Raw genomic sequence first — 18,089 nt, forward strand, 5'->3', positions numbered from 1 at the left:
GAATGTATAAAAGTTTCGATAAAATATGGGATGGGGAATTCTTACAAGTAGAGTAGAGCCAGTTATCTTGAGATAGAATAAATGCATCCTTGCAGGAAAACTTCTGAGCATCAGAAGCTAAACAGAAAGAAAAGCATCAAGGGAAAGCTATAGAGGTGTGGTAAGATGTCTTTGGAGAGGAATGGGAGAGCACAGAAGGAACCTGCTTGCTAATAAGAGCTAGCAAAAGCTGACAGCTACCTAAGCAGTGGTTTGCCCAGCAAGAAGGGCTCACAGAGCATAAGGGTTTTTTCCTGCTCAGTCTGAGGTTTGCTGCTCTGTTCTCATGTCTTTTAACACATGTGGTCTCTCTACTGAGGAGTGTCTGTCATTAAGTAGGGCTAGTTCTTATTTGACAAAGGTGGTGTTTAAGAAAAGCAAAGGCACAGCTGGCTTCGGAAAGACAGGGGGTTAAACTTCTGTGCACATTTGCAAAATAGCAAACCTAAGGGGATTGGAACAAACAACGCTCGGAAATGAGGAAGGGAAGTTAAGAAATTAAATGTGGTAAATGATAAAGGAAGAACTTGGGAGAATAAAAACGCACCAGAAAAGAGCCTGTCCATCTTCAAACCTTGGATGGCAGTGTTGAATACTGTGCATTCCCCTCTCCACAGCTCATTTTAGCCAGCTCCTTATTTCTGAATGCTGTGCAGTTTTCAGTGCCTTTACTACAAGAGTGATCACATTCCTGAGGAATGGTCAGAAGTGAGGTTCTTGTCGTTGTCTACATATTTGCAGCTGGGCATACAGCTGCTGTGCCTTACCAAATCTTGTAACTCACAGAAATATGCAAGGGCTGACTTTTCCACCTATTCTGCCATAATGGGAATGGGAACCTCATCCTTCTCTAGGAAAAGTACCTGTGTCTTCACAGAGCTGCAGACAGATGTCAGCAGGCATTTCTTCAGCTGTCTTAGACATCAAGACATGAAGCTTACTGGGCAAACACCCAAGGAAATCACTAGCAAAGATGCCAAAAAACTTTTTTTTCTTTCAAGTAGGAATTGGACTTCTAGGTTTTCCCTTCCTTATGATACTTAATCTGTAGAGAGCTTGGCATTCCTTTCCAGCCTATGTTTTCTAATGAATAATAAAGTGCTTGTGTTTTTTTTATTTTTTTCTGGTGGGAAAATCCACACCTGGCAGGTGTGGAGGGAAGAGCAAGAGCATTCTTGCCTAAGGCAGCCTCTAATGTGGCAAATAGAAGGTTTTTCTGGGAAGCAGATGATGTAGATTTGAACTCTGGCAGAAAACAAAACTCAACCTAAGTACTCTAACTGCTGTGCACAACCTTAAAACCGTCTGCATTTCCCAAGCCCAAACTGTTCAGTTAATTTCTCTGACCAAGGCATTTTACCTGCCCCACTCAGCAGGGTGTTGGAGGCCGTGGACCTTCAGTTCCTCCTAACAAATGCAGTGAGATTCAAGATGATGGAGATCTGTTATAACATTTCTGTCATCCTAACCTCTGTGACCCCAGGAGGAGCATGTTGCCTCTCTGGTTTTGATATAATTAAAAAATATGAATATGCTTGTAGATTTGAGTCTAAGCTCATTTTGGATTTAATTATTTATTTATTTTTTTTAAACAATGAGACACAATGGCCATGAGGTGTTTTAAGAACAATGTGTATGGCATGAACCTCCACAGGCAGGGGCTGTCAAGGATCCCTAGGGGGGTGTAGGGGAGCCTGGGGCTGCAGACCTGCCTAACTGCACCATCTGGAAAGGGCTGTTCAGTTGGGAAGCATTGACAGTGGCTCAAAATGGGGTTCAGTGGATGAAGAATGGAGGCAGAATCACATAAATATTTGTGAGAAGACATTTATGCCTACTTAAAACATGGATAGAAAAAAACATCATAATTTAAAAATGGCTTTTATTTGATTCATGCCTGATCAAGCTCTCCAGGACAGAAAGAACAATACAATAAGATCCTTAATGTCTCTCACTTCCTTCTGTAAAATGTTTGTAGCTGTGGGAAAATTGGTATGAACTGTTTGTGTGTGTGTTTTCAGGAAAGGGCTGCAGCAGGTAGGGTGGACAGATAGTGGCAGTATAAACCAGCCTTCTGAACTAGTAAAGTAATTTCAGAAAGATAGGCTCTTTCTACCTCTCCTTTTGTGTGACATTAGGTCCCAAAATACTAACAGATGTGATCACTGAACCTGAGAGAGCAGGCAAGTGAAATAAGAGAGAAAAAGGAAGAGTCTTTTTGTTGACAAAGTAGCTGCAGTGCCCTGCGTGGGGCAATCCTGAACACGGCTCAGATCCTTTCTCTCCACCATGAGGACCAGAGGAATTACAAAAGAGTGGTGTATTTGCAAGAAAGGAAGATCATAGCATCTGAGGCTGCCTGGGAAGAATTACTGCTTTCTGAGGCTGGCCTGAGCCTGTGGCTGCCAGCACTGCTGCATCCAGAGCCTCAGGGACAATGTCACAGAGGACATGGGGATAAGGTATGTGGATGTACAGGCGTTTCTTAGATCCTGATGGAATCCAGCCCCTTGAGACACCATGCAACTGTTTCCACGTGGTTACCATGGCTTACCAAATGGTAACAAATATGAGAAATTTAAAGTTACATGAGAAAATGAAAATGGTAAGACTGAGCTCTCTATCCTGGTACCCCCGCTCTGGATGGAGCTGGGAGCAGTGGACTAGGGCACGAGCAGCAAATGTTTTGCTACTGCAAAGGCAGGGTAATTTCTCTTCCTACTCAGCCTGCCAGCAGCTGGCAGTCTGTACTTACATCAGGCTCACACGGTTTATCAGTCCCAGAGAAAGAGTTGGGAAAAGTTACCTTAGAAAATACAAAAACCCAAGGAAAGATTCAGAGTAAGTTTATCAAAGAGGTCTATTATTGCAAAGCACAAGAACACTCCCAGCACACAGATATATTAAGAAAACAAGGGAGGAAAATTTTAAAAACCCAAACAGCAAAACCTGCCACTAATACACAAAGTAGAAGCAAGAGAATATTCTCTTCAGAGGCTATCAGTTTTACTGTGGTGTCAGGAAGTTGAAAGTTTGCATGGTAAAGGCACATCAAAGTCTAAAAATATGAAAAAACACTTGGACAATCTTAGAATGGGTAGGAAAGACGTCACATGTGTTAAGTGAAGTGATAGCAAGAATAAACAGTGACTGGTTTCTTATTGGGAGTGTTGTGGTAGATAAGTGTTCCTGTGATACGTGCCATTTAAACAAAAGAGTTCTGGTATTTAAAGAAGAATGAAGGGAGAAGATTCTTTTTATCTTCCCAGGCACAAAGGCTGGATATATAAAAAGATGTACACGTTGATCATCGAAACAGAAAATGCTGTCTCACTAAGGGCTTATGCACACACGGAGCGCTGTGGAAGCAGCTGCTTCTGATCAAGCCCTCAGTGAGAGCACACTGAAAGTACTTTTTAGCAGTAAAAGAGATAAGCCTTTAAGCTAACAAGTCTGTGCAAAAGCTTATGCCAATCTTTTGCAAAGCAAATATCTTATTATTTAAATACACTTGTGTTCTCTTCAGGCATAGCAATTGTGGCTGGTGTTCAGCTAAAAATGGCTTTCCCTTCCTGAATGCCATTTTCTTGAGCATTAATGTTTGGGAGTGATAACCACGTCCCTCGAGAATTGCCATGACATTATAGCTTTGTCAAACATGTATTAGCAAACAGTATGTAATCACTGTGGTCATCTGTATGCTGTAAGGGAATCACAATACTTATCAAGTTTTTAATATCAAACAAAAACCTATTATTAGGATCTTACTCCACGTTTCCTTCCTCCCCTCTGATTTCCCCACCAAGACTGGATGTCCTTTCTTCACAGCACAAGACAGCATCATATTCTCTCTTGCATCCAGAACTGAATGCAAATGGCATTGTCCCGCTGTGTCATGTAAACTGAACAGCCAGGATAGTTCCCATTTCTGTCATAGGACATGATGTTGGCTCATGTGCCTGAGGAAAAGGTGTGGGAGAAATCTCTACTACTAATATATTTACAGAGTTCATAAAACTGCCACTTTACTCAGAAGGATGAAACTCATTCAAATCAGTGAGACTGAATATACAAGACAGAATTGCATCACATGACAAGAGTGATGGAACCAGGCTCCTTACATGAGAGGTTCTATACAAAGAAGAGAAAATGCTTCTTTGGAAGCATTTTAAAGGAACATATTTCCAGAAACAGCTGATTAGTCTTTGGGATTTTTCACTAGTTCCCAAATGCTGATGTAGAATATCTGAAAGAAGCTTAGGTTTGTTGGGAAAGTTACTGCATCCCACTTTGTTCACAGGCATCCTAATACTTTTAGTAACTAGAGCACACCTTGTTTTTTTTTTCTAGGCTATCTCAGCCTCTCCTTGTATGTCAGACTCTCCATGTCCTTAACCAGTCTCATGGGCTTTTGTAGGACTCACTGCAGTATGTCTGCATCTTTCTTGTACCAGGGAGCCAAGAACTGATACAGTAGTCCAGATGTGGCCTCACCAGGGCTGAGCAGAGAGCCTCTACCTGCTGGCACATCCTGCCACTGCAGCCCAGAAGGCTGTTGGATTTCCTCTCCTCCTTTCTTCTATAGAAACCTGGTACTTTATGGAAGGAAATCGTGGTAGTAACATCATCCAGCAGGTGACAACATCACATTCAGTAGTAAAGTAAAAAAAAAGAGAAAAAAAATCAGTAAAATGCAAAAGACATTTCTTTTATTCAAATACCAGGCTGCCAAAACAAATCAGGCTGTATTGAGCTGCCAAAAGAGAAATACAGAGTTTTTTCTAAATGCTTAATGTGTATTTAAAATACCCACAAGAGATGTGGCAGCCACTTTTGTACACGAGCCATATTAACCAGTGGTATGCAAAATTTTGTATGCGACATATGCATGGAATCAAAGTACTCTGAGCAATATTATCAATACTTAAATTGTAACTAATTTTAACGAGGGTGAACATTTATTTTGAATAAATTAATGTGAGACAATATCAAGAAATCCTAAATTAATTTGCATTAGTGAAAATTAATAATTTGGTAGATTTTTAATAGACAAGTCTGAAGACACTGTCTGCTTGAAAAGAGTTAAAGTATACTAAGGCATTTTTGGAGTTTTTGCTTTGCAACTCCTCAATAGAACTAAAAATAGCACATGACGAGGTTTCTAAACATTTTCCCTTTCTCCACCCTGCTGATTTCTGGATCTGCCACTCTGGTCAAGCTGCTGCAGACTCTGGAAACCCCAGACATATCAGCAGTGTTTACTTATCCGTTCTTGATAGATGTCCATGAAGGCCAAATCACTGCCAGAGGGTTATGCACCTATCCTAGGTGGATAAGTGTGGCATGGACACTAATCCTTCAGATCCAGCTTCTGTCTACTGTCCATGCGTGCATTTTCAGCAAATTGCTGAATATAATAGCTTTAGTGTGATTCTAGATATTAGCAGGATGAGGGGTTATGGAGAAGCCAATGCTACATAATTTAGGCACTCCTGGGCCTTGTGAGAGGAGTGGCTTTGCTTTCCAGGGCAAATTACATGTTGTGCAATGGTACTACTTGTGCTTTGTTCATCATGTGAAAAAGTGGCAGAATCTGATCATCTCCAGTTTTGAGCCTTAAACTGAAGCATGTAAGACTCACTAAAGAAATGAATGTCCACGTTAGACAATCCTTCATTACCCTTTCCTTCTCAAAGAAACCCCCAAAACCAAAACCCAAAGGAACCAACCATGCAGCTGTTTCAGTAAGGGATATTCCTTTTGCATATGCCCTACAGGGTTGAGGAAATAACTGGAATTTCAGGTGCAATAAGAATGAAGGATTGGACTTGGCGTCGTTCTCTGAATTCACTAATAAATATGTACAGAAGAGCTTTGTCCCTTCAAAGGGTCATGAGACATTAGCTGGTTTGACTTTTTATTTAGGACAAGTAAGCAGTTTAGTTTTGCAGGGGATTATTATAGCTAAATTACAGCCCTGTATGCTCTTCATGAGTTAAGAAGGACACTTTCTTGAGCAGCTTTTTCTTACAGTTGTGGTCAATCTTGATGTGCAAAGGACACAGCTTCCTACTTACTTCTAGTTAATTTCAGAATTATTTTACTTCAGATGTCTCTGAAAACAAACAAAAGAAAATGACAGGGTGAAACGAGAAATTTTATATTTGGATTTAAAAATTGCACAGGGAGCACAGGTGAATGAGCTCTTGAGTCAAATTAATGGCTGTGAGTTAGGGCTTGTCTGTAGCATAAAATGGCTTGTCAGTACAATTACACAGCAATTCGAAGACTACAACAAAAATAAAACTAATAAATTACTCCAACACAGCTATGCCAGCAACTTTGCTTAAGTAAGTGAAAAACTTCCCAGTAAATTTTTCTTTTACTTTTATAGCTTATGCACTTTAGGGAAATATTTAACCTACACCAGGCAAAGGAGCTCATTTAGCCACTATGAACTGTGACTCCACCAAAAAGTTTTCTTAGTCTGTCTCCAGTGTGATTACAGCCATGGTGCCTCCTGTGTCATATTCTGGTCTGGCAGACATAGTAGAAGAGATACCTTTCTCTTGGGGAGATGCTTTCCAAAGGATGTACCCTGTGACTGATGCAACAGAGCTGCAGGCCTGGAGGGAAGCTAGTCAATAATTTAATTAATATTTAATGGCAATATGCCAGTGTGCCAGACTTCACCAGTGAGCTGTGTTCCCAGATCTGCCAACTATAAAGACATGTTTGAATCTGCCTTGTGGGGGAGTGGTAGGGCTTGTTTGAGTAGGAAGAGCATCTAGAACATCTAGATAATCATGGTAGTGTTCCCTGCCCTAAGGGTCTCTGAACCAACAGCTGCTTTCAGACAGGCTCTTTGAAGTTCTACCTGGGTCAAAGGTAAGATTTGCAGCTTTTAGGGCAGCACACTACTTATTTGCCTCCTCGTGACTCTTTCTTCTCTCTCTAGTCACCATTGATTTCAACCTGGAAAAAAGCTTCACTTCTCATATTAGAGAAAAGTGAAAACAGGTAGCATCTGAAAAATTACCTAACCATGAAAGTTAGCAAGGTAGATGATGCCCCCAAATCTGCATTGAAAGTTACTTCAGAAGGGGACTTTCAAAACTGCCAAGAACACACAACTACAGTCATGGATTTGGGTTCCTCACTCCGATATACCCAAGGCTACAAAATCCACCTTAACCTCTCACCCAGAGGCTTTTCTACAAAAGAAACAGCTCGCTCAGAGGGTCAGTGGTGTGACAGCGCTAGAGAAATTACCTAGAACAACAGTACAAAACAATTAATGAAGATGCACTGGGGTCAGTAAGTTTCATTTGTAGCACTGTCTCTAGATTTCAAATATGAAGTAACCTGCATCTCAGCACAACCAAGGTAAAAAATAAAGAAGAAAATTTCACCTTAATTTGTTTCATACAATTAGTTTTAAAAAATCAGTATGAATTGAAAATAAAGAAAACTATTTTGTCCAAACAAAACCACCTCAACTACTGAGTTCATGAGAACAGGAAAACACAGCTGTGTAGCTTTTTAATTCCTTATTGCATTTTCCTCTCTTTTCTACTTTTCCTTTTTTTTTTTTTTTTTGTCTCCTATTTAATAAGCACAGAAGCTTAGTCAGCTGAGACCATTCCTTTTCTGGCACTTGTGTGCCATTCAAGTCCAGAAAGCAGCCTTCTGAAGTAGCCTGACAGCATACTCATTTTCAGCTCTCCAGGTGGCTGGACCATGATGTTTCTGTCCTTTTCCAGCCATGAGTTACATGCAGCTCTCAGCACTGGAGACAGACAATGTTTTTTGTGGTTTTGCTGCTGAATTTTTTGTAGTTGCTGCTGTTCCTCTTCCTGTATGCTTGCATCTCATTTTTGGTGTCAGGGACATAGAAGGAGACATTACAGCAGTGCCAGAGTTATTCCAATTCAGTGTTTGCAATGGACCTTCTATCTTCCCATTTTCTCACACAGAGAAAAAATCACTGTTTATATTTGCAATATCATTCAAAAGACTGTCAAGATGAGGGGTTTCCTCATTATAAAAGAAGCAACTCATTGCAATAAAAGGAGAGAAACTTATCATGCTGAAAAGAAAGCCTCACATTTTACATGCTTCCAGGGTGATGGGGGCGGGGGTGGGTGTTTGTTTCTTACTTTCTCTTGAATCTTTAATGAAAGGTTAAAATATGTTAATGATGGTTGTTGCTATAGCAAGCTCAGGCATCTGTAGTGAAGTCCCTTGCTAAATTGCTTCTTGGTCTGGAGTGATGAGGTCATGTTAACATCACTGACCCTCTGGGCACATTTATTCTATCAAAATTAACATAGTAATGACCTGAGGCAACTCTCTGTTCTTCCTTTCTCCCTCTTGCTTAGGGTGAGGACTAGCTTTTTACTAGTACCACCCTGGCATGCTTCAGCCCTGATCATAGAAAGATTTTGAGAGGGACACTAGTGAAACACTTCAAATAATATACCCTGGGGATTTTTAAGGTAGACCTGACTTCTGAGGCTTACTTCTGTATTTCATTAAAACTATTTTTACTCTGAACAATTCTATTTAAAAGTAATTTAGATCAATAGACCTAATTTTGATAAATCATATATATGAAATAATTGAAAGTAGATATTAATAGATGGCATAGATGTCCTGAGGAGGAACTGTGGGTGGGAAATGGCTAACTGATGAGTTCTTCAAGAGCTATAATGATCAGATATTAGGTATTTGACACAGATGAAAGAGACAACATATTTTGGTGCATTATTATCCTGTATAAAAGCCTAAATCAGCTAATTTGGTTACTCTATCTGGCTACATATTTTATAAGACTTTTGCCTGTATTAAAGGCTAATTGCACATGCCCATGTCAAATCTTTATTTCCCAAAATGCTCACAAGTACAAGCGTGGAATCTTGAACTTTATGTTCTAGAAAAAAGTCATAGTGTAGATTTCTGATGGCTGGGGGAGACCAGCAGGTTGGAGGAGCCACGTGCTCCTTGGCTAGCTAATGTTTTCAGAGAGTGGATATGTCTGTCAGCCATTAAGGACAAAAATTCATGGGAATGCTTTGTAAACCAAAGATTATCCAAAGAGTGATTTCCCTCAAGGCAGCAAAGGTCCTTTTCTTTCATGTTTTGCTAGTAACCTCAAAGAGGACAACTAATAAAGTGAAACCTTGCTTCCATTTACAAGGAATTTAAAGGGCAGGTGGATAAGGACTTAGAGGAACTGATACCACAACAGTAAGTGGTATAAACAGATGCTGGTCCTCTAGGCTGGTGTTGCTCCTTGAAAATATACTTTCCCCTTAATGCATAGGGTCAGAAGGGATATTTTAGTCAGAAGAGTCAGAAGAGAGCTTAATTATCTCTTTCTCAACTTGTTTACATGATAGAACCTCAATAGCATGTGGACTAAGGAAGTAATGTGTTATGTGAAACATCCTACTTAGTTTCATTTTTAGCCTTTTCTGTAACTTTGGAACCTCTGTGTCTGTGAGACACACTGCCCTGGATGTCATGTTTCTGAGTGTTTTGAGCATTGTAGAAAATAGCCCACCTTATTTCATATCCACTATGTTGCCTAAACACAGTATGAATGTTGCACATATAAAAATAAATACAAATTGCATTTTGAAATTAAATACTTAATAATAAAATATTTTTCAAAATATCTAAAACATAGTATTTCAATTTTTTCCTGTGTTTTTCAAGGGTTTCTTGTCACAAAAGGAGTAATTCAGCCAAACCAATTGAAATTCATACAAGGTTCAGCTATGAGAGAAAAGAATTGGGACCACAGTTTCACTCATATCTAGAAAAAAAATCTCATATGTGTTTAGCTGGAAATGACGCCTAGAGATTTTTAGAAACAAAGGGGCTCTTCACTGGCACTTAGAGTCTCTGCAGACTGCCAGAGCAGAGTCTTGCAGATTTAATGAAAATACAGAATATGCCCGGAAACTGTTCAAGCATCAAAACAGTCATGCACACTAAGGCATCCACTTCCAGAAAGAAGAAAAGGACTGCATTCAGAGTACTAAAATTTCAGAGCAAATTGGCAAAAACAAGAAAAAGGCCTGTGTGCTTCTATCCCCAGAACCATGCTCCTTTAACAAAGGTGACATGGCTAAGAGGTCACAGGTGGCAGCAGAGAGGAGCCTTTCCTGCCTTGCTCACAGGACATTTGCAGCAACAGTGGAAGCTCCCAGGGGAAAACTTCTCTTGTTTTGGAAAGTGAAGGTTACTAGCCAGTCTGAAAAATCACTCTGCCTCCACTTGTTTGCATCCACAAGTGATCCCAGCTTAGACTCACCTTCTTCCTTTGGAGAGTGTACACTCATTTCTAATGCTGATGTCATGAAATACATTTCTTATATTTTCAATTATGTTTTCATCGATATAGCAGTAGTCATGCTCTTCTTCCTCTTTCTCTTCTGCCTCATAGCTTCTTGCTAGGCCTGAAAAATTAGCAAAAAATAACTGTAAGGAAATGAAGACTGTGCCCTTGACATGGAGGAAAAAAATGGTAGAATTCAAAAAAGACAACCATACAAGCAAAGAAAACAATGTTCTATTCACTTCTATATTTTTCAGACATCTTAAATTACTTGCTCAAATTCCTGAACAGTATCTTGACAGAACAAGAATGAAAATGAGCTCAGCATTTTACAAGAGAGTCTTCACTGAAAAATTCCTATTTCAGTATTTGTATAGTGATCAACTCTAAGATGACTACTCCCTGCTATCAATGTGTGAATAACTTTAAAGTTTATTGAAAGGTTTAGCTGGTGTCATCACTAACAGCATAAAAGCAGGCAGATAAAATTATCTGACCATATCAAGAGAAGAGCAGTCCACCTGCCATGAGTTGCATGTACCATCCTTATCACAGATGTGCTCCCATGCTTTTGTGTTTCATTGCCTGACAAGAGGAACCCTGCAGGTAGGGAACCACAGTGTTATCTTGGGATTTTCTAGAGCCAGAACTCCCCAGTTGCTTCTTATTTAGAAGGTGATATGACAGAGACACAGTTGAGAATGGCATGAGGTTAAAATGAAAGGTTTTGAAGTGCATTTCTTTATGTCTGCCTAGACTGGCTTGAAGCAGCACTGAGGACAAACCTCTCAGAAAGCAGCAGTGTTTTCCCACCAGAGCAGAGACCATCATTGGAGGCCTCTTAGCATCTCCAGCACTGTGGTGGGTTTTACTCTGTGTCTGTGTACTGCAACAACTTCACTTTACAGCTCACGCTGCTCCAGGCAGCCCCAGGGCCTCCTCCCCTGCTTGGGTGGTCCACCGCTTCCCTGAGGTTAGGGGAAGCTCTGCAAGACACGTGGGACCACTGATCTCCTGGAGCCAAACTCCGTAAGGATGGGTCCATGAGTGTCCCCTTTCACCCCGCAGAGCCACCCCATCCCTTAGCCCAGGCTGTGGTGGGCAAGAGCCAAGGTGGCAATAGGACCAGCTAGAGCACAGATGATGGTGGTGATATCATCACAAATCCCCTGCCAAGAGCAAATCACCCTTAGAGTTCAACAGGAAGTCTCATAGGTTATGGAACTGAGAGGATACTCTGTTTTTAAAGCCAAAACTTTCACCTGAAACTGCAAACCGGTGTGAAACAGTGTTGTGGATATAGCTGCTCCTGGTTGATTAATTTTCTAGGACACAACTTGAAACAACCTATTTTAGTGTACTATCTGACCTCCCAGCAAACCATGTTTGTCAAACAGGTTCTTCTTTATGAGACCAAACTTCTCAAATAAGAATCCTCCCAGTCTCACACTTTCAACCACTGTGTGCCTCTTCAACAAGAGAATAACTATGATTTCTCATCAGTCTCCAAATTCCACTTGTGTGCCTCCTGAGACTCTCCATGACTGAGGTGTCTCTCCCTGAAAACTAGGTAATAGTAACTTCCTTCTGAAGGTGTGATCCTTTCCTTTACAGGTTTTCTGGAATAAATACGAGGTTTATCACAGACCTATAAAGCCACGAGCCCCCCACTACTGAATTAGCAAAGTATTTCCAGATCTAGGTATCAAAAGGGGGAAAAAGCCCAACCAAACAAGCCAAAACAAAACCCCAAACATACGGCTGGAAATGCATGGAAGATCTCACATGTGGCCACTATTGTGTTAATAAACATTTCCTGATTTGTAGCTCATTTGCAATTTGGCTGTGCTTGATATTAGTAAAAGCAAACTAATGAATAAAACAGGCACTGAAAGAATAAGCTAATCCCTGTTCAGTGAGGGAAATATTGTTTGTGCACTTAGACTTGCTAATACGGATATAAGATACAGATTGCTCATGGATGACATAGCCAGGCTTTCTTCTTTCCCAAACACATGTAAACAAATTCATACACTTCTAAGCAAGACAGCTCAAGGAGAAAGAATGTTGATGTCATCAGGCCAGACTAAATCACAGTTATCCCCAGTCCCATACCTGTTCAGAATTCCTTTTGAAATGTATATATTTACACTTCAGTAAAGCATTAAGCAATAAATGAGACAAGCTGAACAATTCCAGGGGGATTCTGAACATTAAAATCAATGCCATTTTCTTCCCTGTTTGGAAAAATTTATTAGCCTCAACACTGAATTACTGAATCAGATAGGCCATCTCTACCTGCCAAGAAAAGAAGGCTTATGTCATCGTGCTGTCCATCCATCCAACCATCAATCTCTTCAGTACTTTTACAAGTTTATTTCTGCCAAATTCAGTCAGATTTGAAAAGGGGCAGAAGTCTCAGTGTGGTTACAAAAACTAGAGTTGAATTTGTTCCTCTATTGAAAGAGAAGCATGCAGAACACAGCTGTTATCCACTTCATTTGGCAGCAGACAGCAGGATAAATCAGTGTGTGCATATTGGCATTGGCTGGACACTCATCACACACATAGCTCCAGACCTGCTCTTTTTCTTTTGATAGGAACACTAAAAGGAGAGTTTTGGTTATTATCAGGAAAGACAGAGAGGAGTAGTAGGGGACAACAGTTCTGAACACTTATTAAACCAAATTCCATTAATTCTGCTCTTCCTGGAACAATTTGTATAATTATATTTATCTTTATAGTGGAAGGGAAGGGCTGTGCAGACTAAAAATTTCCATTAATTTCACTTGTATCCTCAAATCACTAGGATATATTGGCTTTTTCTCGGAATACACTTGCTATTTCCACAAATTTCAAGGTCAGAATGGGTTGTCATAAGTCTCCATTTTTCCCTTCTTCAAAAGGTAGGCAACAAAAGTGACTCAACTCATCAAGACGCTTGCTTGAATGAAACAACTGCTAGAGGCCCCAATTCATGTGCATGCATATCTCTGCACGCATAAATGCCTCTAGCTGTGTGACCACATCACAGTTTTATAGCTATAGTAAATATTTCAGATCAGTTTTAACACTGCATAAATTAAAACTCAGCAACACAACATTTATTGTTTATTTGTGCCTAACATGAAAAAAGTTGTTGTGAAATATTCTTCATAAAAATATTATGAATTAAACATGGTAGAACCACATCCTCATTTCTGCACATCACTTAAGTGAAAATGCACAGAACCGAAGGTATATGCATGAACCAAGATTTTTTATGAATAGCAGCATTTTATTTGCTGTGAGACTGATTCTGATGCTCCTCAGTTCTAATGAGAACTAATTCCTCAGGAAGTGCTGCTGAAAGCCGATCACTGATAGAAGAATCAGAGCCCATAAAACTAATGGATTGTTCCTTGAGCTGATATCCATCAACCAGTACTTCATGTGATGATGTAGCATATCTTTAAAAACTGTTAAGTGACACATCAAAATATTTCATGTAAGCTGTAGGGTTGCATTTAAGATATGGGTAATACTTATCTCCCTCTGTAATCTCCTAAACTAATGTTTGGATTAGTCTTGAATTTATTTTAAAAAAAATCTTAAATTTCCTGAAAAAGACAACTGTTGACCTCTTTCACTGTCCTCTTACTTTTAAATATTTTCTTTGTAATTTTTTTTTTCTAGTCTGTCTTGCTGGTTTTATTGAACTTTCTGAGACCTGGTTTCCACTGTTTCACTACTGGCTCATATAAAATAAATCCCCTGTGTAACAACAACTTTTGCAGATCAGAAATGGTTGCCACAAGTTTTAAACGATCTCATATTTCTTGCCTCATCATAAATTCCTGCAAGAGGATGCAGGGCAGGGCTCAGGGCACCATCAGAGCTGTTCAAGGACTGCTCTGCACAGGACTGGGGGAGCAGAGTCAGGCAGCACTTCCAGAGAATGAGAAAGGGCACTGACATGAAGTCAGTGGTTGGTTTAACTGCATACATCCTCCTTGCAACCAGCTAAGCTCCTGCCTGAAATCTCTGAATATTACTGCAATTAAAATCAGTCATATCTAAACAACCAGTGAAATTAGAAGGATTCAGAACCTGTGCTTTCTTCACCCTGCTGTAAAACAAGTTAGAGCCTGGTTGATGGCAAAGCTGATTGAAGATGTTTCAATATTATTTATGGAAGTGTACTCACAGCATATGAAATGGTGTGATCTCCACATTTTAAGTAATTTTCTTGCCTTTTTTAAAACTTACCTCAGAAAATGTGTCAGAGAAGATAAAATTGTGTTTACAGATGAAAACACAAAAAGTTTTTTCCTTTTTTTTAAAGAAAATTACAAGTCCATGGGAGCCAAAGAATCTAATATCAGTTTTTCCCTAATCAAAAACCAAGCTGAGTGGGGAAGCTGGAAGGAGTTGTCACACACACATACAGGAAAGGATTCCTAATTTATATTGCTTATTCCCATGCACCTAGTTCAGAACACTAATACAAATTCACTGTGATGTCATAAAGAAAGAGAGCAGCTTTTCCTTTTTTTACAAAATAATTCAGAATTCTACATTTTGCTTTAAGTTTTTGATGTTACTATGTTTAATTATTTTAATATTTGTTTTAGAGCACAGTTCCATGGTCAAATGTATTGTTTTAACTAATGGAACAGCAAATTACAGAAGCAAAAATTTCTTAAACCATCTTAGAAAATTTAGTAGAGGTACGTGAATCCTAAAGCACAAACAGAAGGTCCAATCCTCTTTTACTTTCTCCAGCCCAATAGCATTCTAAACTAATGCCTAAAGACAGAATATATAAATATCTTGACATCAGTGAACAAAATCAGCATAAACAGTTTTGTTGCAGACTCTAACTATTCCAGAAACCTACACCATGAACAAGATTAGGTAACATTATAGAAACTCCACTCAGAATAAATTTCAAGGATAAAGAAAACTGATACAGCAGATTTCTGATGAGAGTTATTATCCTGCAGATATTGCTACCATTTTTAATTAATTCAAACTCAATCAAATATAAGAAAATAAGATAATATCTTTAGTGCCCTATTCAGGTTTAATTGCAACAGAGGAAAAAGGTTCCATTTCTTAGAAACAGGGATAATAAATCCTACCTTTATTAACATGAACTCTGCAAAGAAAGGCAATAAAGGCTTTAAAACAGAGAAAAAAACATGTTTTTCTTTTTGTAACTATCTGGCCTTTGGTAAGAAATAGCAATTGTCTCTGTAACTAGGGAGGTTTTTGAAAAAACAGATGCAACATCCTTATTAGGAATTTGAAACAGGTTGGTGCTTTGGAGGGTGGCTTAACATTCATCAGTAGAAGTTTAAAGATTAGTCAGTGAATGGTGCATTTCCTCCCACTCAAAACCCACAGGAGTGTGTCTGTGTTATTACTCTTGACATATTTTCTAATCCATTATCTTTTGAATTAGTAGAGCAGAGTACACCCTCTGGAACAGGCAAGATTGCTGCACGCAGCAGTGGACTCATGGGGATTCCTTGGCTGGCCAGGAAGAACTGTTCTATAATCTAATCCACTCTCCTGTATAATTCTGCAGTTATACTTTATACAAGCCAAATAATTTTGGACTATACTAACATACAACTTTCAGAAAAAAACTAGCTTTGATTTGGGTATGTCAGCATACAACCTATCACTGTTCTTTGGACTGGGTTACATCTACCTAGCTCAAATTCACACTGTGCTCCTATTTGGACAGAGTTGGTAAAGGGATATACTCCAAAGCAATTAAACAAAAAGCGATTTCCCAGTCTTGCAAAAGAAATATCATTATGATACATACTACTTTGTGATTTTCTGTGTGCACACTAGGTTTGGAATCCTCAGTAACAAAAGCTATCTTTTATCTGGTGTCCCATGAATAGCCTAAGCCAAAAGTATGAATAGGATGTAACTGCAAATTAACTAATTGCAATTTTCATGAGAAATGAGGCAGGAGACCTGTGACTGATGAGCTTTAGAATCAGATACAGGACTAAGAACTCAGAGAGATGGGAAGAGTTAGTGCTGTAAATTTTTGCAGTACCAGAGTCATCTAAGCCTTCAGCAGTCCTAACACCATTATTTTTTTTCTAATACTCTTGGTCATACACCTAAAGCTACCTGCAAATCATGGCATAAATTAGCCAGCCATAAATTAGTGGAAATACATAGAAAAAATAAGGTTGACTGATAGCCAAAATTTAAAAAAAAGTCTACTAAAGGTAGGCGGAGTTAAATCACCCATCTACCATGACTACTGATATGTGGGTCTCAACAAGAAGAAAAGTGAATTCTGCTTTCTCAGAAGGGATGTCACAGCAAATATTAGGATCTTGATGGAATGAGAGCCAAAGGAAATAGATTAAGAACAATCAAGAAAATTATCAAACCTGAAAAAGGCCCTAGAAGAAGCATTCTTCTCAATTAGATTGTTTCAGAATTAAGAACAAATGAAGAATTAGCTAAGAAAAACAAAGTTGTGCTAAAACCTGAAAAATCACAACAAAAATCAAGTGTTTTTCGAGATTCTGAAAAAGGTTTATCAGTGACATATAAATAAGGCTTAATGAGGTGGACAAAAGACTAATGCTACTATCTCTGAATGAATAAAGAGAGAGAAGGCAGACAGACTTCAAGCAAGGCAGATGGGACAGTCAGCAATATTGCATCATTTCACCATGGTGCTGAAACTTGTTCAGTAGAAGGTTCAAACCTAGAACCATTACGAGAAATCCAGGTCTGTGCTCTGGTGTCCAGAACCACAAACTGCATGAGCTATCAAGCAGCATAAAGGAGAAGGAAGAAATTTTGCTGGTACCATGGGTAACAGAGTCAGCCCTCTGCCTTGGGACAGGTGAAGAGCCCCCAGGAGTTTCTGGGTCAGGATTTAATGGAGAGACCAATATGAGTGATGTTGTGGGTGCCATTATTGGAACAGTTGATGGGATCGAGGTTTCCTTATGAAGTTTGCAATGGGAGGAGCAGCTGAGATGGTTGTGCTGCCATCCAAAGGGACCTGAACGGGCTGGAAAACTGGGCAGAGAGGAGAGAGGACTTTCATGACGTCCAGTGAAGGAAAATACAAGGCCCTGTACCAGGGGAAGAATAACCCCATGCACCAACACAGGCTGGGGAAGAATGACTGGATTGCAGCTTTGCCAAGGGAAACACTGGGGTCCTGGAAGACAATCTGATCATGCTCCAGCAATGTGTCCTTGTGGCAAAGTAGTCCATCTCCTCCTGGGCTGTATTAGGCAAAGTGGTGCCAGCAGAGATCCTTGTACCCCTGATCAGCACTGGTGAGAGCACACCTGGAGTGTTGGGTCCAGATTTAGGGTCCCCATACAAGAGGGACATGGATGTTCTGAAGCAAGTTCAGCAGAGGGTCATGAAGGTGATCAAGTGCCTGAAGTGCCTGAAATAGAAGGGCAGGCTGAGAGGGCTGAGACTGTTCAGCCTGGTGAAGAGAAGGCTCAGGGAGGATCTTATCACTGGGTATCTACCTGATGGGAAGATAGGAAGAAAATGGAGACAGACACTTCTCAGTGGTGCCCAGTTACAAAAGCAACACAAGCAGTAACAAATACCCTCGAAGTAGGAAACTGGAAAGACCAAGTGACCTCCCAGTCCTGCTATTGAGCTGAAGCCTTAGTAACAGTAGCTCCATACTGCTTTTCTAAGCCAAGGG

At 39.7% G+C, this 18,089-nt stretch overlaps 1 protein-coding gene across 1 annotated transcript in view; it reads right to left on the bottom strand.

Moving 5' to 3' along the window:
- Nucleotides 1–10,356: 10,356 nt before the first annotated feature.
- Nucleotides 10,357–18,089, bottom strand: part of THEMIS (thymocyte selection associated) — a 71,186-nt gene continuing 63,453 nt past the window's right edge. Inside the window, exon 6 of the mRNA XM_062488802.1 lies at nucleotides 10,357–10,505. Within this exon, the coding sequence (XP_062344786.1) occupies nucleotides 10,357–10,505 (149 nt within the window). The remainder of the gene's footprint in view (nucleotides 10,506–18,089) is intronic.

The sequence above is a fragment of the Cinclus cinclus genome, chromosome 3, assembly GCF_963662255.1.
Source record: "Cinclus cinclus chromosome 3, bCinCin1.1, whole genome shotgun sequence".
NCBI lineage: Eukaryota > Metazoa > Chordata > Aves > Passeriformes > Cinclidae > Cinclus > Cinclus cinclus.